Raw genomic sequence first — 23,353 nt, 5'->3', positions numbered from 1 at the left:
ATTTATAAACCTCTCAATGAACGCACATCTGCTATTCCAGTACTCTAGCCGTGCACCACCTAGGAACTACTACCCCCGACCCCCCCCGCCCCCACCGCAGTTAGTGCGCAAGTCGTCTGTGCTCTCGGGTCTTTGGTGTCATGCAGACAGCCAAGAGCGGTGCCTTCACCCATCCATATGGAGTTCTACCTTCTGTGATGGGCAGAAGCCAGGTGCATTGGCAGGGGAGTTGCTAGGTCTGGAAAAGACCCGGGGATAACCTGATGTCGGAACTGTTGGGACTGGTGGCTAGCTAGTCTTTTAGCTGTAGCTCCTGAGATTCTATCCGGGGCTACAACCAAAAGATCAGGGGCTTTAGCCGGCTTAGCCCCCCCCCCCTAGCAACGCCCCTGGGCCGCATTGGGTACCATTCCATTGGGCAGTAACCTCTATTATTGTAGTGCTTAGGAGCCGGAGGAACGAGCCACGGGGAGCTATATCGGAACACAAATATTGGTAATGACTATTCTCATTACTTTTGCTAGCAAAGCTGTGTGGGGCGCGGGCATTGGAAGAGAAGAGACAGACAGGGAAGTGTTATACAGGCTGCCCCCTGGAGATGGAGAAGCACAGGATGGGGTGCACTTTCAGAGCTTCACTCACCCATGGATGCAGGAGGTGCTGCCAATCAGCAGCGGGGTGCTTTGCCAGACGCACCAGTGGGTGACGAAGTCACTAGATCCTACGAAATAGCTAGGACTGTTATCCATCGCAATGGTACTCCTTTTACAAACTTGGGCAGGATGAAATGCTAAACGAGCCTTGCAAGTTCAAATCTATGGCCTGCAGGATGGGTCCAAATCTGTTCAGCGGCTTCAGGCTTCCACTCAACCCACTGACCTATCTCGCTTGCAATGCAGAATAATGGAAAGCCACCATGACTGCAGTTTCCCAGTCCGTGGGCCACCTGGCAAGGTGCCCAATCCCGGCCCTCGCGCTGGGGGCGCTGCCTGCTTGGAATTCATGATTTTCTTGGGTTTAATGTAAATGACAAAGTCTTGTACCCTCAACCCTGCCTGGACCAGCAAGGCCAATATCTAAAATGAAACCTGGGGCTGATGACAGGTCGGGGACACTTAAGTAAATGATGGAGCATTTTGCGTCCGGAACAAACACGGTAAAACCCACCAACCGAAGAGGCCCACTAAGATCGAAATATGTAGGGGTCCCCTGTGCTTCTCAGACTAGTTGTTCGACTTGCACCCCCTTGCCCCCATAAAGCATAGGCTCATCCCTTTTATAATGTCATGGACAGGATGCACATACTGGCATTCCAAGCTGCACACTGAAATGCCAGTGGTTATGGTTAATTCAACAGCTCTATTTAAGGACAGTTTTGCTGCTGCTTGATCAGAACTGAAGCATGGCTTGGACGCCGTGGAGTGAACCACTGACGTGGGCAGGTGAGATTTAGTTGTGGGGAGGTACAGCCAGCGAGAATCGGTGGGTACCTTGAATTATTTGCTCGTCAGCGAAGAATAGAAACTACTGCATCACATCAGTGGTCAAACAAAACATTCACCCTTTACATTCGGAATTACACGAAATTGGCACACGCGTGTCTGCTCATTTTCAAGCACTGGGGGAGGACTGGGGGGGGTCACATGCCACACTTCCCGGGAATGGTCCCTCCCCTTCGAACAGCTGGCACTGATTTTATTGCGTGGTTTTAGGATTCAGCCGCAACCACAAGCTGCATGTACTGTGTGTTTAATCCGCAGCCACTCGACGTGCCTTAGTATGTGCAGGGTGTGATTGCGTGGTGGAGGGTAAATCCCATGTATGTTCTGATGGCGCGAGGGTCTCAGAAGGGTTCACACATATTCACACGAGCAAAGAAAACACCGAACGCAAGCACTAGTATTAAAAGACTTCTAGAGCCCAGCAGTCAACTGAATCGCATCTAGGCACTTTGGGCAGGTCTCAGACTCCGACAGTGGACATTGCCAATGCAGGTTACTTACTGGTTCACAAGTGGGATAGTTCAGATGCTTCAAGCCCATTAAACAATTTTTTAATAAAATATACTTTGCTGCATTGAAAGTAATTGATGCGGAGCCTGAAGGAAAGCGCCATTAGATGCTTCTAAAGAGCAAAGGGGCAATTTACACTATAATGTGTTCCACTCGCTCCTATTTAAAAAAATAATTGTGACAGTGCGCCAAAAGATCCCTGGGGCGAAACGTCCCAGCGCCGAACTGGGCGCGCCCAAATGTCTCCTGCGCCGAAGCGGTCGCGGCAAATCGTCCTGCTCCGAGTTAAGGGGCCCCTATTTATTTGTTTTTAATTATGTTTGGTTTATTACAAACCTTTTCTATTTGGCAGAAGCCTCATAGAACGTTGCCTCCAATTCATTACCATTGCACTTACACAGGTTCCAGCATAAAAGACACCCCAATACAAGTGACACCCCTCACTCACTCTGCGGCAGAACTGCAACATCACCCGCTGGCACAGTGCCAACACCCTTCACAATTAGGGACATGTTGCCCCATTTACCCGCTGGCACAGTGCCAACCCCATTCACAATTAGGGACATGTTGCCCCATTCACCCGCTGGCACAGTGCCAACACCATTCACAATTAGGGACATGTTGCCCCATTCACCCGCTGGCACAGTGCCAACACCATTCACAATTAGGGACATGTTGCCCCATTCACCCGCTGGCACAGTGCCAACCCCATTCACAATTAGGGACATGTTGCCCCATTCACCTGCTGGCACAGTGCCAACACCCTTCACAGTTAGGGACATGTTGCCCCATTCACCCGCTGGCACAGTGCCAACACCATTCACAGTTAGGGACATGTTGCCCCATTCACCTGCTGGCACAGTGCCAACCCCATTCACAGTTAGGGACATGTTGCCCCATTCACCTGCTGGCACAGTGCCAACACCATTAACAAGTTATGAGGCCCCTGTTCCTTCCTTCTGCCCCCAGCAGCGCTGTGTGCAGAGGATCACAGGAAAGCAGCACAGATGCCCAGCCTCGGGATTCCAGGGGGCGGGGCAGCGATTCCCGGCTCCCAGTCCCTCTGAGTTAGAGGCCCCTATGCTTTCCTTCTGCCCCAGCAACCCTGGACGTTTTGGAGGCATGACTGTCTACATAGTACAGAAAGCCATTGTTGGAAGCGGCCTTTACTCAATGCAACTCATGTTGTTTATATTGTTGTTCATCACATGCAATGATGTTTCATTGTTTCTTGTTTTCTTATTTGGTAAAATGTAAATAAAGAAATAAAAAAAAACAAATCTGTTTGGAACTCCGTACGGAGCCCCAAACAAGTACCCTGCTTACGCATTCCCGAAATCCTCCTACCCAAGAAAAAGGGAGAGAAGAAGGAGGAGAGAGAACAGGGTACCGCACGGGGCCCACACCACCGTGGGACCAAGAAGGCGGCACGGGCCTGGGGGGCCTAACCTCAGGACTTGCGCCCAAGAGCACACATTATGTTTTGGTTATTAGGATTGTTTTGTTTATTATCACATAATGATGTGCAATAAAAAACCCACAGCCTTTTTATTGCCAACACTCTAACGTTTCGTGTGGTACATGGGGGAGGCTTGGGTGCCAACTGCCCTCATCTGGGTCCACTGGTGATGGCGATGAGCAAAGTGGAGAGGAGGGAAACTACCCGCTGTTCCGCAGTCCGGGGCCTGTGGGCTGCTACCCGCTGTTCCGCAGTCCAGGGCCTGTGGGCTGCTACCCGCTGTTCCGCAGTCCAGGCCTGTGGGCTGCTACCCGCTGTTCCGCAGTCCGGGGCCGGTGGGCTGCTACCCGCTGTTCCGCAGTCTGGGGCCTGTGGGCTGCTACCCGCTGTTCCGCAGTCCGGGGCCTGTGGGCTGCTACCCGCTGTTCCGCAGTCTGGGGGCCTGTGGGCTGCTACCCGCTGTTGCGCAGTCCGGGGCCTGTGGGCTGCTACCCGCTGTTGCGCAGTCCGGGGCCTGTGGGCTGCTACCCACTGTTGCGCAGTCCGGGGCCTGTGGGCTGCTACCCGCTGTTCTGCAGTCCAGGGCCTGTGGGCTGCTACCCGCTGTTCCGCAGTCTGGGGCCTGTGGGCTGCTACCCGCTGTTCCGCAGTCCGGGGCCTGTGGGCTGCTACCCGCTGTTCCGCAGTCTGGGGGCCTGTGGGCTGCTACCCGCTGTTGCGCAGTCCGGGGCCTGTGGGCTGCTACCCGCTGTTGCGCAGTCCGGGGCCTGTGGGCTGCTACCCACTGTTGCGCAGTCCGGGGCCTGTGGGCTGCTACCCGCTGTTCTGCAGTCCAGGGCCTGTGGGCTGCAGGCCTGTAGTTCCATAGCTTGCGGAGTGCGGTGAAGTGTGTTCTCGTGTTTCCCGCGGGAATATCTCTTTCTGTGGGAGGCTTTCCATCTCCAAGCTTTCCAAAATCTTTCTATTTGTGCGGCGCACTTCGATTGCTGCCCCCCCCCCCCCCCCCGGCTGAGTGGTGACTGCGGGGCCTTTCCCCTTTGATATGAATGGTGCTTTAGCACTTTTATAATTCCTTTTTTGGGGGGAACTTGCACTGCTTTGCGGTGTGTGGGCATCGCGCTGAGTAGCAGGTGATGCGTCGGAGATCCGCACTCGTTACATTTCTCCGTTACTCCGTTACAGATAGGCCTGCAGCTGCTCCTACCTTTATTTTGTGGAGGAGGAATTGTAACTCACCCACAATCCAGTGTCTTTGCGGAGCCACGTGTGGGGTCAGTGGCCGAGTCACCGGTGGCTGCTGCTCTCTTGGCCCGTGTACATTCTTGGGGTGGGCTAGGAGCGCCCCTTCACGCCGTGGGGTGGGCTAGGAGCGCCCCTTCACGCCGTGGGGTGGGCTAGGAGCGCCCCTTCACACCGTGGGGTGGGCTAGGAGCGCCCCTACACGCCGTCGGGTGGGGGGGCTACGAGCGCACCTTCACGCCGTGGGGTGGGCTAGGAGCGCCCCTTCACGCTGTGGGGTGGGGGGGCTAGGAGCGCCCCTTCACGCCGTGGGTTGGGGGGCTTTTGATACGATCGACCACTCCATCCTGTGTCCTCGCCTAGATGAAGCCGGGGTGACAGGCACCGAGCTTCACTGGTTCAGGTCCTTCCTCGCGGGCTCTCCCCCCCACCCCCCGTTTAGTTCAGCTTCTTCTGCCCTTACCTGCGGGGTTCCACAGGGATCACCCATCGCTCCCCTCCCTCAGCTAGCCTCATTCACTCCCACGGAGGCCGCTTTCCTTCGTACGCTGAGGACACTCAGTTGGTCCTAAGAGTGGATCAGACCTTGAAGGAAACAGCTGTGCCTTTAAGGGGCTGTCGCGCAGCCATTGGAGACTGGATGATCAATCACTGATACCAGATACACAGGACCCAAGAGTGAATTCACAGGACCCACGAGTGAATCCACAGGACCCACGAGTGAATCCACCCAAGAGTGAATCCACAGGACCCACGGGTGAATCCACAGGACCCACCAGTGAATCCACAGGACCCACGGGTGAATCCACAGGACCCAAGAGTGAATCCACAGGACCCAAGTGTGAATCCACAGGACCCACGGGTGAATCCACAGGACCCAAGAGTGAATCCACAGGACCCAAGAGTGAATCCACAGGACCCACGGGTGAATCCACAGGACCCAAGAGTGAATCCACAGGACCCACGGGTGAATCCACAGGACCCACGGGTGAATCCACAGGACCCAAGCGTGAATCCACAGAGGACCCACGAGTGAATACACAGGACCCACGAGTGAATACACAGGACCCACGGGTGAATCCACAGGACCCACGAGTGAATACACAGGACCCAAGAGTGAATACACAGGACCCACGAGTGAATACACAGGACCCACGAGTGAATACAGAGGACCCACGAGTGAATCCACAGGACCCACGAGTGAATCCACAGGACCCAAGAGTGAATCCACAGGACGCACGAGTGAATCCACAGGACCCAAGAGAGAATCCACAGGACCCAAGAGTGAATCCACAGGACCCACGAGTGAATCCACAGTACCCACGAGTGAATCCACAGAATCCACGAGTGAATCCACAGAACCCACGAGTGAATCCACAGGACCCACGAGTGAATCCACAGGACCCACGGGTGAATCCACAGGGCCCACGGGTGAATCCACAGGACCCACGAGTGAACCCGTCTGACCGTGACCATACATAATTGCACTTGTGCCTCAATGTGTCGTGACTTGCACATGGCACCCTTGTATATTCGTGTGGCCCTGCTAACCAAAGCGGGCAGGGAATGGCATCCAGCTGGAAGGCAACACTAATGGAGAAAGTCAAGCCAGTGCATGAAGCTGGAACATGAACAAAGGATGGCTCTCAATGCACAAAGCGGGTGGGTTAGGAGTGCCCCTTCACGCCGTGGGGTGGGCTAGGAGCGCCCCTTCTTGCCGTGGGGTGGGGGGCTAGGAGCGCCCCTTCACGCTGTGGGGTGGGGGGCTAGGAGCGCCCCTTCACGCCGTGGGGTGGTCTAGGAGTGCTCCTTCACGCCGTGGGGTGGTCTAGGAGCGCCCCTTCACGCCGTGGGGTGGGCTAGGAGCACCCCTTCAAGCCGTGGGGGGGGCTTTTGATACGATCGACCACTCCATCCTGTGTCCTCGCCTAGATGAAGCCGGGGTGACAGGCACCGAGCTTCACTGGTTCAGGTCCTTCCTCGCGGGCTCTCCCCCCCACCCCCCGTTTAGTTCAGCTTCTTCTGCCCTTACCTGCGGGGTTCCACAGGGATCACCCATCGCTCCCCTCCCTCAGCTAGCCTCATTCACTCCCACGGAGGCCGCTTTCCTTCGTACGCTGAGGACACTCAGTTGGTCCTAAGAGTGGATCAGACCTTGAAGGAAACAGCTGTGCCTTTAAGGGGCTGTCGCGCAGCCATTGGAGACTGGATGATCAATCACTGATACCAGATACACAGGACCCAAGAGTGAATTCACAGGACCCACGAGTGAATCCACAGGACCCACGAGTGAATCCATCTGACCGTGACCATACATAATTGCACTTGTGCCTCAATGTGTCGTGACTTGCACATGGCACCCTTGTATATTCGTGTGGCGCTGCTAACCAAAGCGGGCAGGGAATGGCATCCAGCTGGAAGGGAACACTAATGGAGAAAGTCAAGCCAGTGCATGAAGCTGGAACATGAACAAAGGATGGCTCTCAATGTACAGAGCGGGTCACTTTAGATTAAACACTAAAAAAAGGTGATGCCTTTTATCCCAATGCTTTAAGGTGGGGGAGGGGGGCTGTGGTTGCTCCTTCGGTTTTGGGAATTCTTGACCATTGCAATGAGTCTTTACTGGCCCAGCCCAAGTATCATCTTAACAGGTTACAAATCCTGCAAAATTAATTCAGCGGCTCTGCTAACTGATGGCCTGTCAAAGGAGGCGCATACCTCTGTTGTACTACGTCAAGTATACTGGCTCCCGGCTGTTAGCAGGGTGAAGTTTAAAGCCCTCTGCTTGACTCGCTGTGCTTTATATGGGCAGGGTGCTTCTCACCTTCACGAGAAGATCATCCCCTATACGCCTCTCAGAGATCTCCGCTCACTGTGCTTTATATGGGCAGGGTGCTTCTCACCTTCACGAGAAGATCATCCCCTATACGCCTCTCAGAGATCTCCGCTCACTGTGCTTTATATGGGCAGGTGCTTCTCACCTTCACGAGAAGATCACCCCCTATACGCCTCTCAGAGATCTCCGCTCACTGTGCTTTATATGGGCAGGGTGCTTCTCACCTTCACGAGAAGATCATCCCCTATACGCCTCTCAGAGATCTCCGCTCACTGTGCTTTATGTGGGCAGGTGCTTCTCACCTTCACGAGAAGATCATCCCCTATACGCCTCTCAGAGATCTCCGCTCACTGTGCTTTATATGGGCAGGTGCTTCTCACCTTCACGAGAAGATCATCCCCTATACGCCTCTCAGAGATCTCCGCTCACTGTGCTTTATATGGGCAGGGTGCTTCTCACCTTCACGAGAAGATCATCCCCTATACGCCTCTCAGAGATCTCCGCTCACTGTGCTTTATATGGGCAGGGTGCTTCTCACCTTCACGAGAAGATCATCCCCTATACGCCTCTCAGAGATCTCCGCTCACTGTGCTTTATATGGGCAGGTGCTTCTCACCTTCACGAGAAGATCACCCCCTATACGCCTCTCAGAGATCTCCGCTCACTGTGCTTTATATGGGCAGGTGCTTCTCACCCTCACGAGAAGATCATCCCCTATACGCCTCTCAGAGATCTGCGCTCACTGTGCTTTATATGGGCAGGTGCTTCTCACCTTCACGAGAAGATCATCCCCTATACGCCTCTCAGAGATCTCCGCTCACTGTGCTTTATATGGGCAGGTGCTTCTCACCTTCACGGGAAGATCATCCCCTATACGCCTCTCAGAGATCTGCGCTCACTGTGCTTTATATGGACAGGGTGCTTCTCACCTTCACGAGAAGATCATCCCCTATACGCCTCTCAGAGATCTGCGCTCACTGTGCTTTATATGGGCAGGGTGCTTCTCACCTTCACGAGAAGATCATCCCCTATACGCCTCTCAGAGATCTGCGCTCACTGTGCTTTATATGGGCAGGGTGCTTCTCACCTTCACGAGAAGATCATCCCCTATACGCCTCTCAGAGATCTCCGCTCACTGTGCTTTATATGGGCAGGGTGCTTCTCAGCTTCACGAGAAGATCATCCCCTATACGCCTCTCAGAGATCTCCGCTCACTGTGCTTTATATGGGCAGGGTGCTTCTCACCTTCACGAGAAGATCATCCCCTATACGCCTCTCAGAGATCTCCACTCACTGTGCTTTATATGGGAAGGTGCTTCTCACCTTCACGAGAAGATCATCCCCTATACGCCTCTCAGAGATCTCCACTCACTGTGCTTTATATGGGCAGGTGCTTCTCACCTTCACGAGAAGATCATCCCCTATACGCCTTTCAGAGATCTCCGCTCACTGTGCTTTATATGGGCAGGGTGCTTCTCACCTTCACGAGAAGATCATCCCCTATACGCCTCTCAGAGATCTCCGCTCACTGTGCTTTATATGGACAGAGTGCTTCTCACCTTCACGAGAAGATCATCCCCTATACGCCTCTCAGAGATCTCCGCTCACTGTGCTTTATATGGGCAGGTTGCTTCTCACCTTCACGAGAAGATCATCCCCTATACGCCTCTCAGAGATCTCCGCTCACTGTGCTTTATATGGGCAGGGTGCTTCTCACCTTCACGAGAAGATCATCCCCTATACGCCTCTCAGAGATCTCCGCTCACTGTGCTTTATATGGGCAGGGTGCTTCTCACCTTCACGAGAAGATCATCCCCTATACGCCTCTCGGAGATCTCCGCTCACTGTGCTTTATATGGGCAGGGTGCTTCTCACCTTCACGAGAAGATCATCCCCTATACGCCTCTCAGAGATCTCCGCTCACTGTGCTTTATATGGGCAGGGTGCTTCTAGATCATCCCCTATACGCCTCTCAGAGATCTCCGCTCACTGTGCTTTATATGGGCAGGGTGCTTCTCACCTTCACGAGAAGATCATCCCCTATACGCCTCTCAGAGATCTCCGCTCACTGTGCTTTATATGGGCAGGGTGCTTCTCACCTTCACGAGAAGATCATCCCGTATACGCCTCTCAGAGATCTCCGCTCACTGTGCTTTATATGGACAGAGTGCTTCTCACCTTCACGAGAAGATCATCCCCTATACGCCTCTCAGAGATCTCCGCTCACTGTGCTTTATATGGGCAGGTGCTTCTCACCTTCATGAGAAGATCATCCCCTCTACGCCTCTCAGAGATCTCTGCTCACTGTGCTTTATATGGGCAGGGTGCTTCTCACCTTCACGAGAAGATCATCCCCTATACACCTCTCAGAGATCTCCGCTCACTGTGCTTTATATGGGCAGGTGCTTCTCACCTTCACGAGAAGATCATCCCCTATACGCCTCTCAGAGATCTCCGCTCAGTGTGCTTTATATGGGCAGGTGCTTCTCACCTTCACGAGAAGATCATCCCCTAAACGCCTCTCAGAGATCTCCGCTCACTGTGCTTTATATGGGCAGGTGCTTCTCACCTTCACGAGAAGATCATCCCCTATACGCCTCTCAGAGATCTCCGCTCACTGTGCTTTATATGGACAGAGTGCTTCTCACCTTCACGACAAGATCATCCCCTATACGCCTCTCAGAGATCTCCGCTCACTGTGCTTTATATGGACAGGGTGCTTCTCACCTTCACGAGAAGATCATCCCCTATACGCCTCTCAGAGATCTCCGCTCACTGTGCTTTATATGGACAGAGTGCTTCTCACCTTCACGAGAAGATCATCCCCTATACGCCCCTCAGAGATCTCTGCTCACTGTACTTTATATGGGCAGGGTGCTTCTCACCTTCACGAGAAGATCATCCCCTATACGCCTCTCGGAGATCTCCGCTCACTGTGCTTTATATGGGCAGGGTGCTTCTCACCTTCATGAGAAGATCATCCCCTATACACCTCTCAGAGATCTCCGCTCACTGTGCTTTATATGGGCAGGGTGCTTCTCACCTTCACGAGAAGATCATCCCCTATACGCCTCTCAGAGATCTCCACTCACTGTGCTTTATATGGGCAGGGTGCTTCTCACCTTCACGAGAAGATCATCCCCTATACGCCTCTCAGAGATCTCCGCTCACTGTGCTTTATATGGGCAGGGTGCTTCTCACCTTCACGAGAAGATCATCCCCTATACGCCTCTCAGAGATCTCCGCTCACTGTGCTTTATATGGGCAGGGTGCTTCTCACCTTCACGAGAAGATCATCCCCTATACGCCTCTCAGAGATCTCCGCTCACTGTGCTTTATATGGGCAGGTGCTTCTCACCTTCACGAGAAGATCATCCCCTATACGCCTCTGATCTCCGCTCACTGTGCTTTATATGGGCAGGGTGCTTCTCACCTTCACAAGAAGATCATCCCCTATACGCCTCTCAGAGATCTGCGCTCACTGTGCTTTATATGGGCAGGGTGCTGCTCACCTTCACGAGAAGATCATCCCCTATACGCCTCTCAGAGATCTGCGCTCACTGTGCTTTATATGGGCAGGGTGCTGGTCACCTTCACGAGAAGATCATCCCCTATACGCCTCTCAGAGATCTCCGCTCACTGTGCTTTATATGGGCAGGTGCTTCTCACCTTCACGAGAAGATCATCCCCTATACGCCTCTCAGAGATCTGCGCTCACTGTGCTTTATATGGGCAGGGTGCTTCTCACCTTCACAAGAAGATCATCCCCTATACGCCTCTCAGAGATCTCTGCTCACTGTGCTTTATATGGGCAGGTGCTTCTCACCTTCACGAGAAGATTATCCCCTATACGCCTCTCAGAGATCTCCGCTCACTGTGCTTTATATGGGCAGGTGCTTCTCACCTTCACGAGAAGATCATCCCCTATACGCCTCTCAGAGATCTCCGCTCACTGTGCTTTATATGGGCAGGGTGCTTCTCACCTTCACGAGAAGATCATCCCCTATACGCCTCTCAGAGATCTCCACTCACTGTGCTTTATATGGGCAGGTGCTCCTCACCTTCACGAGAAGATCATCCCCTATACGCCTCTCAGAGATCTCCGCTCACTGTGCTTTATATGGGCAGGTGCTTCTCACCTTCACGAGAAGATCATCCCCTATACGCCTCTCAGAGATCTCCGCTCACTGTGCTTTATATGGACAGGGTGCTTCTCACCTTCACGAGAAGATCATCCCCTATACGCCTCTCAGAGATCTCCGCTCACTGTGCTTTATATGGGCAGGGTGCTTCTCACCTTCACGAGAAGATCATCCCCTATACGCCTCTCGGAGATCTCCGCTCACTGTGCTTTATATGGGCAGGTGCTTCTCACCTTCACGAGAAGATCATCCCCTATACGCCTCTCGGAGATCTCCGCTCACTGTGCTTTATATGGGCAGGGTGCTTCTCACCTTCACGAGAAGATCATCCCCTATACGCCTCTCAGAGATCTCCGCTCACTGTGCTTTATATGGGCAGGGTGCTTCTCACCTTCACGAGAAGATCATCCCCTATATGCCTCTCAGAGATCTCCGCTCACTGTGCTTTATATGGGCAGGTGCTTCTCACCTTCACGAGAAGATCATCCCCTATACGCCTCTCAGAGATCTCCGCTCACTGTGCTTTATATGGGCAGGGTGCTTCTCACCTTCACGAGAAGATCATCCCCTATACGCCTCTCAGAGATCTCCGCTCACTGTGCTTTATATGGGCAGGGTGCTTCTCACCTTCACGAGAAGATCATCCCCTATACGCCTCTCAGAGATCTCCGCTCACTGTGCTTTATATGGGCAGGGTGCTTCTCACCTTCACGGGAAGATCATCCCCTATACGCCTCTCAGAGATCTCCGCTCACTGTGCTTTATATGGACAGGGTGCTTCTCACCTTCACGAGAAGATCATCCCCTATACGCCTCTCAGAGATCTCCGCTCACTGTGCTTTATATGGGCAGGGTGCTTCTCACCTTCACAAGATCATCCCCTACACGCCTCTCAGAGATCTCCGCTCACTGTGCTTTATATGGGCAGGGTGCTTCTCACCTTCACGAGAAGATCATCCCCTATACGCCTCTCAGAGATCTCCGCTCACTGTGCTTTATATGGGCAGGGTGCTTCTCACCTTCACGAGAAGATCATCCCCTATACGCCTCTCAGAGATCTCGGCTCACTGTGCTTTATATGGGCAGGGTGCTTCTCACCTTCACGAGAAGATCATCCCCTATACGCCTCTCAGAGATCTCCACTCACTGTGCTTTATATGGGCAGGGTGCTTCTCACCTTCACGAGAAGATCATCCCCTATACGCCTCTCAGAGATCTCCGCTCACTGTGCTTTATATGGGCAGGGTGCTTCTCACCTTCACGAGAAGATCATCCCCTATACGCCTCTCAGAGATCTCCGCTCACTGTGCTTTATATGGGCAGGGTGCTTCTCACCTTCACGAGAAGATCATCCCCTATACGCCTCTCAGAGATCTGCGCTCACTGTGCTTTATATGGGCAGGGTGCTTCTCACCTTCACGAGATCATCCCCTATACGCCTCTCAGAGATCTGCGCTCACTGTGCTTTATATGGGCAGGGTGCTTCTCACCTTCACGAGAAGATCATCCCCTATACGCCTCTCAGAGATCTGTGCTCACTGTGCTTTATATGGGCAGGGTGCTTCTCACCTTCACGAGAAGATCATCCCCTATACGCCTCTCAGAGATCTGTGCTCACTGTGCTTTATATGGGCAGGGTGCTTCTCACCTTCACGAGAAGATCATCCCCTATACGCCTCTCAGAGATCTCCACTCACTGTGCTTTATATGGGCAGAGTGCTTCCCACCTTCACGAGAAGATCATCCCCTATACGCCTCTCAGAGATCTCCGCTCACTGTGCTTTATATGGACAGAGTGGTTCTCACCTTCACGAGAAGATCATCCCCTATACGCCTCTCAGAGATCTCCGCTCACTGTGCTTTATATGGACAGAGTGCTTCTCACCTTCACGAGAAGATCATCCCATATACGCCTCTCAGAGATCTCCGCTCACTGTGCTTTATATGGACAGAGTGGTTCTCACCTTCACGAGAAGATCATCCCCTATACGCCTCTCAGAGATCTCCGCTCACTGTGCTTTATATGGACAGAGTGCTTCTCACCTTCACGAGAAGATCATCCCCTATACACCTCTCAGAGATCTCCGCTCACTGTGCTTTATATGGGCAGGGTGCTTCTCACCTTCACAAGAAGATCATCCCCTATACGCCTCTCAGAGATCTCCGCTCACTGTGCTTTATATGGGCAGGGTGCTTCTCACCTTCACGAGAAGATCATCCACTATACGCCTCTCAGAGATCTCCGCTCACTGTGCTTTATATGGACAGAGTGGTTCTCACCTTCACGAGAAGATCATCCCCTATACGCCTCTCAGAGATCTCCGCTCACTGTGCTTTATATGGACAGAGTGCTTCTCACCTTCACGAGAAGATCATCCCATATACGCCTCTCAGAGATCTCCGCTCACTGTGCTTTATATGGACAGAGTGGTTCTCACCTTCACGAGAAGATCATCCCCTATACGCCTCTCAGAGATCTCCGCTCACTGTGCTTTATATGGACAGAGTGCTTCTCACCTTCACGAGAAGATCATCCCCTATACGCCTCTCAGAGATCTCCGCTCACTGTGCTTTATATGGGCAGGGTGCTTCTCACCTTCACAAGAAGATCATCCCCTATACGCCTCTCAGAGATCGCGGCTCACTGTGCTTTATATGGACAGAGTGGTTCTCACCTTCACGAGAAGATCATCCCCTATACGCCTCTCAGAGATCTCCGCTCACTGTGCTTTATATGGACAGAGTGCTTCTCACCTTCACGAGAAGATCATCCACTATACGCCTCTCAGAGATCTCCGCTCACTGTGCTTTATATGGGCAGGGTGCTTCTAGATCATCCCCTATACACCTCTCAGAGATCTCCGCACACTGTGCTTTATTTGGACAGGGTGTTTCTCACCTTCACGAGAAGATCATCCCCTATACGCCTCTCAGAGATCTCCGCTCACTGTGCTTTATATGGGCAGGGTGCTTCTCACCTTCACGAGAAGATCATCCCCTATACGCCTCTCAGAGATCTCCGCTCACTGTGCTTTATATGGGCAGGGTGCTTCTCACCTTCACGAGAAGATCATCCCCTATACGCCTCTCAGAGATCTCCGCTCACTGTGCTTTATATGGGCAGGGTGCTTCTCACCTTCACGAGAAGATCATCCCCTATACACGAGAAGATCATCCCCTATACGCCTCTCAGAGATCTCCGCTCACTGTGCTTTATATGGACAGAGTGGTTCTCACCTTCACGAGAAGATCATCCCCTATACGCCTCTCAGAGATCTCCGCTCACTGTGCTTTATATGGACAGAGTGGTTCTCACCTTCACGAGAAGATCATCCCCTATACGCCTCTCAGAGATCTCCGCTCACTGTGCTTTATATGGACAGAGTGGTTCTCACCTTCACGAGAAGATCATCCCCTATACGCCTCTCAGAGATCTCCGCTCACTGTGCTTTATATGGACAGAGTGCTTCTCACCTTCACGAGAAGATCATCCACTATACGCCTCTCAGAGATCTCCGCTCACTGTGCTTTATATGGGCAGGGTGCTTCTAGATCATCCCCTATACGCCTCTCAGAGATCTCCGCACACTGTGCTTTATTTGGACAGGGTGTTTCTCACCTTCACGAGAAGATCATCCCCTATACGCCTCTCAGAGATCTCCGCTCACTGTGCTTTATATGGACAGAGTGGTTCTCACCTTCACGAGAAGATCATCCCCTATACGCCTCTCAGAGATCTCCGCTCACTGTGCTTTATATGGACAGAGTGCTTCTCACCTTCACGAGAAGATCATCCACTATACGCCTCTCAGAGATCTCCGCTCACTGTGCTTTATATGGGCAGGGTGCTTCTAGATCATCCCCTATACGCCTCTCAGAGATCTCCGCACACTGTGCTTTATTTGGACAGGGTGTTTCTCACCTTCACGAGAAGATCATCCCCTATACGCCTCTCGGAGATCTCCGCTCACTGTGCTTTATATGGGCAGGGTGCTTCTCACCTTCACGAGAAGATCATCCCCTATACGCCTCTCAGAGATCTCCGCTCACTGTACTTTATATGGGCAGGATGCTTCTCACCTTCACGAGAAGATCATCCCCTATACGCCTCTCAGAGATCTCCGCACACTGTGCTTTATATGGGCAGGGTGCTTCTCACCTTCACGAGAAGATCATCCCCTATACGCCTCTCAGAGATCTCCGCTCACTGTGCTTTATATGGGCAGGGTGCTTCTCACCTTCACGAGAAGATCATCCCCTATACGCCTCTCAGAGATCTCCGCTCACTGTGCTTTATATGGGCAGGGTGCTTCTCACCTTCACGAGAAGATCATCCCCTATACGCCTCTCGGAGATCTCCGCTCACTGTGCTTTATATGGGCAGGGTGCTTCTCACCTTCACGAGAATATCATCCCCTATACGCCTCTCAGAGATCTCCGCTCACTGTGCTTTATATGGGAAGGGTGCTTCTCACCTTCACGAGAAGATCATCCCCTATACGCCTCTCAGAGATCTCCGCTCACTGTGCTTTATATGGACAGGGTGCTTCTCACCTTCACGAGAAGATCATCCCCTATACGCCTCTCAGAGATCTCCGCTCACTGTGCTTTATATGGGCAGGGTGCTTCTCACCTTCACGAGAAGATCATCCCGTATACGCCTCTCAGAGATCTCCGCTCACTGTGCTTTATATGGACAGGGTGCTTCTCACCTTCACGAGAAGATCATCCCCTATACGCCTCTCAGAGATCTCCGCTCACTGTGCTTTATATGGGCAGGGTGCTTCTCACCTTCACGAGAAGATCATCCCCTATACGCCTCTCAGAGATCTCCGCTCACTGTGCTTTATATGGGCAGGGTGCTTCTCACCTTCACGAGAAGATCATCCCCTATATGCCTCTCAGAGATCTCCGCTCACTGTGCTTTATATGGGCAGGGTGCTTCTCACCTTCACGAGAAGATCATGCCCTATACGCCTCTCAGAGATCTCCGCTCACTGTGCTTTATATGGGCAGGGTGCTTCTCACCTTCACGAGAAGATCATCCCCTATACGCCTCTCAGAGATCTCCGCTCACTGTGCTTTATATGGGCAGGGTGCTTCTCACCTTCACGAGAAGATCATCCCCTATACGCCTCTCAGAGATCTCCGCTCACTGTGCTTTATATGGGCAGGTTGCTTCTCACCTTCACGAGAAGATCATCCCCTATACGCCTCTCAGAGATCTCCGCTCACTGTGCTTTATATGGACAGAGTGCTTCTCACCTTCACGAGAAGATCATCCCCTATACGCCTGTGCGTGCTCCCCCATCACTCACCCCGGGTCTGTGCGTGCTCCCCCATCACTCACCACGGGTCTTTGCGTGTTCATCCCGGGTATCTGCGTGCTCTCCTCATCACTCACCCCGGGCCTGTGTGTGCTCCCTCATCACTCACCCCGGGTCTGTGCGTGCTCCCCCCAATCGCTCACCCCGGGTCTGTGCGTGCTCCCCCATCACTCACCCCGGGTCTGTGCGTGCTCCCCCCAATCACTCACCCCGGGTCTGTGCGTGCTCCCCCATCACTCACCCCGGGTCTGTGCGTGCTCCCCCATCACTCACCCCGGGTCTATGCGTGCTCCCCCATCACTCTCCCCAGGTCTGGTTGAGTCGCTCCCCCATCACTCACCCCGGGTCTGGTTGAGTCGCTCCCCCATCACTCACCCCGGGTCTGTGCGTGCTCCCCCATCACTCACCCCGGGTCTGTGCGTGCTCCCCCATCACTCACCCCGGGTCTATGCGTGCTCCCCCATCACTCACCCCGGGTCTATGCATGCTCTCCCCATCACTCACCCCGGGTCTGTGCGTGCTTCCCCATCACTCACCCCGGGTCTGTGCGTGCTCTCCTCATCACTCACCCCGGGTCTGTGCGTGCTCCCCCATCACTCACCCCGGGTCTGTGCGTGCTCTCCCCATCACTCACCCCGGGTCTGTGCGTGCTTCCCCATCACTCACCCCGGGTCTGTGCGTGCTCTCCTCATCACTCACCCCGGGTCTGTGCGTGCTCTCCTCATTACTCACCCCGGGTCTGTGCGTGCTCCCCCATCACTCACCCCGGGTCTATGCGTGCTCCCCCATCACTCACCCCGGGTCTGTGCGTGCTCTCCCCATCACTCACCCCGGGTCTGTGCGTGCTTCCTCATCACTCACCCCGGGTCTGTGCGTGCTCTCCTCATCACTCACCCCGGATCTGTGCGTGCTCCCCCATCACTCACCCCGGGACTGTGTGTGCTCCCCCCATCACTCACCCCGGGTCTGTGCGTGCTCCCCCATCACTCACCCCGGGTCTGTGCATGCTCCCCCATCACTCACCCGGGGTCTGTGCGTGCTCCCCCATCACTCACCCCGGGTCTGTGCGTGCTCCCCCATCACTCACTCCGGGTCTCTGCGTGCTCCCCCATCACTCTCCCCAGGTCTGGTTGAGTCGCTCCCCCATCACTCACCCCGGGTCTGGTTGAGTCGCTCCCCCATCACTCACCCCGGGTCTGTGCGTGCTCCCCCCATCACTCACCCCGGGTCTGTGCGTGCTCCCCCATCACTCACCCCGGGTCTGTGCGTGCTCCCCCATCACCCACCCCGGGTCTGTGCGTGCTCCCCCATCACTCACCCCGGGTCTGTGCGTGCTCCCCCATCACTCACCCTGGGTCTGTGCGTGCTCCCCCCATCACTCACCCCGGGTCTGTGCGTGCTCCCCCATCACTCACCCCGGGTCTATGCGTGCTCCCCCATCACTCACCCCGGGTCTGTGCGTGCTCTCCCCATCACTCACCCCGGGTCTGTGCGTGCTTCCCCATCACTCACCCCGGGTCTGTGCGTGCTCTCCTCATCACTCACCCCGGGTCTGTGCGTGCTCCCCCATCACTCACCCCGGGTATGTGTGTGCTCCCCCCATCACTCACCCCGGGTCTGTGCGTGCTCCCCCATCACTCACCCCGGGTCTGTGCGTGCTCTCCTCATCACTCACCCCGGGTCTGTGCGTGCTCCCCCATCACTCACCCCGGGTATGTGTGTGCTCCCCCCATCACTCACCCCGGGTCTGTGCGTGCTCCCCCATCACTCACCCCGGGTCTGTGCGTGCTCCCCCATCACTCTCCCCAGGTCTGGTTGAGTCGCTCCCCCATCACTCACCCCGGGTCTGGTTGAGTCGCTCCCCCATCACTCACCCCGGGTCTGTGCGTGCTCCCCCATCACTCACCCCGGGTCTGTGCGTGCTCCCCCATCACTCATCCCGGGTCTATGCGTGCTCCCCCATCACTCACCCCGGGTCTATGCATGCTCTCCCCATCACTCACCCCGGGTCTGTGCGTGCTCCCCCCATCACTCACCCCGGGTCTGTGCTTGCTCCCCCATCACTCACCCCGGGACTGTGCGTGCTCCCCCCATCACTCACCCCGGGTCTGTGCGTGCTCCCCCATCACTCTCCCCGGGTCTGTGCGTGCTCCCCCATCACTCTCCCCGGGTCTGTGCATGCTCCCCCCATCACTCACCCCGGGTCTGGTTGAGTCGGTCCATCACCGTCTTGACGTTGGCCCTCATCCCCTGCTCCGCTCCTCGGGAGTTCTCCGTGTTCCTCTCCCAGTACTGGGGGTCCTCGATGTTCCCCACCCAGGGGGCCCGGGGCTCCATCCTGCGGGTCTCGCTGCTGTAACCGGCGATGGGGGCGTCATCCACGAACCCCACCGCGGAGAAGCGGGGGACCCCGGGGACCCCCTCCGAGAGGGACGAGTAGAAGTAGCGGTGGGAGTGCGACCCTCCCCGCGCGGGCTGCGCCCAGAGCCCCCCCAAGAGGGCGAGTAAAAGAGGCACTCCCCCCATGCTGAGACCCCCGTGCACTTTATACTGCAGTCACTCTGAGAGCAGCGGCGGGACCCCCTCAGCACTCACGCACTCACTCTCCCGGGAGTTCTGAACTCACTCACCCTCACACCAGCACCTTACCCCGCCACCTGAACCAATCAGAACTCAGAGACCCGCCGCGTCACCAGTCTCCAGGCAGAGTCTACCCAGCACTCACTCACTCAGCCTCACCACGGCCCTGCCTGTATAAGGGCCGCCTGCACCAATCAGAACCCAGAGACTCACCACGTCACCAGTCTCCAGGCAGAGCCTCCCCAGCACTAACTCACTCAGCCTCACCACGGCCCTGCCTGTATAGGGGCCGCCTGCACCAATCAGAACCCAGAGACTCACCGCGTCACCAGTCTCCAGGCAGAGCCTCCCCAGCACTCTCAGAAATGCCACAGGGAGAAATGAAAGTGAAAGACGGAGAAGAGCCCTGTACACTAGAAGAGCTGGGGGAGGGGATTGAGGGAGAAGAGCCCCATACACTAGAAGAGCTGGGGGAGGGGATAGAGGGAGAAGAGCCCTGTACACTAGAAGAGCTGGGGGAGGGGATTGAAAGAGGGGGAAGAGCCCTGTGCACTAGAAGAGCTGGGGGAGGGGATTGAAAGAGAGAGGAGAGCCCTGTACACTAGAAGAGCTGGGGGAGGGGATTGAAAGTGGGGGAAGAGCCCTGTACACTAGAAGAGCTGGGGAGGGGATTGAAAGTGGGGGAAGAGCCCTGTAAACTAGAAAAGCTGGGGAGGGGATTGAAAGTGGGGGAAGAGCCCTGTACACTAGCATAGCTCTCAACTCACCCGCTTTTGGCGGGTGTCACCCGCCTTGAAAGCAGATGAATCACCCGCCAAGTCCCTCAGGCGCCCATTCACTTCTATGGGCCTCTCACCCGCCAAAAAGAAAATCGGGTGTTTTCACCCGCCTTGGAGACAAAAAAGGTTGGGAGCTATGACACTAGAAGAGTTGGGGGAGGGGATTGAAAGAGGGAGAAGAGCCCTGTACACTAGAAGAGCTGGGGGAGGAGAATGAAAGAGGGGGAAGAGCCCTGTACGCTAGAAGAGTTGGGGGAGGGGATTGAAAGAGGGAGAAGAGCCCTGTACAGTAGAAGACCTGAGGGAGGGGATTGAAAGAGGGGGAAGAGCCCTGTACACTAGAAGAGCTGGGGAGGGGATTGAAAGTGGGGGAAGAGCCCTGTACACTAGAAGAGTTGGGGGAGGGGATTGAAAGAGGGGGAAGAGCCCTGTACACTAGAAGAGCTGGGGGAGGGGATTGAAAGAGGGAGAAGAGCCCTGTGCACTAGAAGTTCTGGGAGAGGAGATTGAAAGAGGGGGAAGAGCCCTGTACACTAGAAGAGCTGGGGGGAGGGGATAGAGGGAGAAGAGCCCTGACCACTAGAAGAGCTGGGGGAGGAGAATGAAAGAGGGAGAAGAGCCCTGTGCACTAGAAGTTCTGGGAGAGGGGATTGAAAGAGGGAGAAGAGCCCTTTACACTAGAAGAGCTGGGGAGGAGATTGAAAGAGGGGGAAGAGCCCTGTACACTAGAAGAGCTGGGGGAGGAGATTGAAAAAGAGGGAAGAGCCCTGTACACTAGAAGAGCTAGGGGAGGGGATTGAAAGAGGGAGAAGAGCCCTGTACAGTAGAAGACCTGAGGGAGGGGATTGAAAGAGGGGGAAGAGCCCTGTACACTAGAAGAGCTGGGGGGGGGGGATTGAAAGAGGGAGAAGAGCCCTGTGCACTAGAAGTTCTGGGAGAGGGGATTGAAAGAGGGAGAAGAGCCCTGTACACTAGAAGAGCTGGGGGGAGGGGATAGTGGGAGAAGAGCCCTGTACACTAGAAGTTCTGGGAGAGAGGATTGAAAGAGGGGGAAGAGCCCTGTACACTAGAAGAGCTGGGGGAGGGGATTGAAAGAGGGGGAAGAGCCCTGTACACTAGAAGATCTGGGAGAGGGGATTGAAAGAGGGGGAAGAGCACTGTACACTAGAAGAGCTGGGGGAGGGGATTGAAAGAGGGAGAATAGCACTGTACACAAGAAGAGCTGGGGGAGGGGATTGATAGAGGGGGAAGAGCAGTGTATACTAGAAGAGCTGGGGGAGGGGATTGAAAGAGGGGGAAGAGCCCTGTACACTAGAGGTTCTGGGAGAGGGGATTGAAAGAGGGGGAAGAGCCCTGTACACTAGAAGAGCTGGGGGAGGGGATTGAAAGAGGGGGAAGAGCCCTGTACACTAGAGGTTCTGGGAGAGGCGATTGAAAGAGGGGGAAGAGCCCTGTACACTAGAAGTTCTGGGAGAGGGGACTGAAAGAGGGGGAAGAGCCCTACACACTAGAAGAGCTGGGGGGGGGATTGAAAGAGGGGGAAGATCCCTCTACACTAGAAGAGCTGGGGGAGGGAATTAAAAGAGATTGAAGAGGCCTGTACACTGGAAGAGCTGGGGGATGGGATGGAAAGAGAGAGAAGAGCCCTGTACACTAGAAGAGCTGGGGGAGAGGATTGAAAGAGGGGGAAGAGTCCTGTACACTAGAAGAGCTGGGGGAGAGGATTGAAAGAGGGGGAAGAGCCCTGTACACTAGAAGAGTTGGGGGAGGGGATTGAAAGAGGGAGCAGAGCCCTGTACGCTAGAAGAGCTGGGGGAGGGGGTTGAAAGAGGGGGAAGAGCCCTGTACACTAGAAGAGCTGGGGAGGGAATTAAAAGAGATTGAAGAGGCCTGTACACTGGAAGAGCTGGGGGATGGGATGGAAAGAGAGAGAAGAGCCCTGTACACTAGAAGAGCTGGGGGACAGGATTGAAAGAGAGAGAAGAGCCCTGTACACTAGAAGAGCTGGGGGAGAGGCTTGAAAGAGGGGGAAGAGCCCTGTACACTAGAAGAGCTGGGGGAGAGGATTGAAAGAGGGGGAAGAGCCCTGTACACTAGAAGAGTTGGGGAAGGGGATTGAAAGAGGGAGCAGAGCCCTGTACACTAGAAGAGCTGGGGGAAGGGATTGAAAGAGGGAGAAGAGCCCTGTACACTACAAGAGCTGGTAGAGAACAGGGTTGGACTGGGCCAAGAAATAGGCCCGGACACACAGAAAAATGGTGCCCCCCCACCTAAAAAAAGCAGCCCTCAAACATCATCTGTGAATCGCGTCAATTCACGGCTTTACAGAAAATGCTACTTATGGAGGGTTCATGCGTCTGTTGCATGTTATGTTTTGTGTGTAAAGTGATAGCATTCCTTTTGTTCTTCATCACACGGCTAAGCACTTATTTTGCAGAACCAGACTCAAGGCATGTCTACTCGTTGCCACCAGCATTTTATTTTTTATATTTAAAAATGTTTCAGTTTAAAAACAAACTTTTCATTTTATCTTATCACACATTTAGTTTATACATATTAAATTCAATCTTCTTTATCAAATGTTTCCATGATCTTATTCCAAAAGTGAAAAATTATAAATATCATGTTTTTCTCATTACCTAACAAAATCCAGGTCCATCTGTCCTTGCTAGGCCCAAGGTCTAAATCAGAAGTGGTGGCTTGACACGTCGTGAAGCAATTGAGTCTTTCTGACAATATACCCCTCAAGAGTACAAAAGGACAGATTGAGGTGAGTATTGCCCGAAAATATTTAATACACCCTGGTACCCACACAGCTGGCTCCAAAAGAAAAAAACAAGGATTAATGTAGTTCAAGACAATGATGCACTTAGGCGAGATTAGTAGCCGTTACTCACAAGTAAAGAATGAGAGATTTGACTAAGGTTTTCCAAGCTGGGATGATGAGTACCCTGGGAAAAATAGAGGTAGCAATTACTG

The 23,353-nt window shown here is 54.1% G+C and overlaps 1 protein-coding gene across 2 annotated transcripts in view; it reads right to left on the bottom strand.

Annotated features, from left to right (window-relative positions):
- The window catches only part of LOC138522045 (major histocompatibility complex class I-related gene protein-like), a 1,849,186-nt gene that overhangs the window by 1,071,412 nt on the left and 754,421 nt on the right, over positions 1-23,353 (bottom strand). Inside the window, exon 1 of one of the 2 annotated variants that reach the window (XM_069635270.1) lies at positions 19,214-19,642. The exons of the other annotated variant lie outside the window; for it this stretch is intronic. Within the exon in view, the coding sequence (XP_069491371.1) occupies positions 19,214-19,541 (328 nt within the window). The 5' untranslated portion in view covers positions 19,542-19,642. Of the gene's footprint in view, positions 1-19,213; positions 19,643-23,353 lie in introns of those variants that run through there. 2 annotated transcript variants of the gene reach the window in all.

This window comes from Ambystoma mexicanum, chromosome 13 (genome assembly GCF_040938575.1).
Source record: "Ambystoma mexicanum isolate Mex_15411 chromosome 13, UKY_AmexF1_1, whole genome shotgun sequence".
NCBI lineage: Eukaryota > Metazoa > Chordata > Amphibia > Caudata > Ambystomatidae > Ambystoma > Ambystoma mexicanum.
The sequence above is the reverse complement of the archived record's forward strand: the minus strand, read 5'-3'. Positions and strand labels throughout refer to the sequence as shown.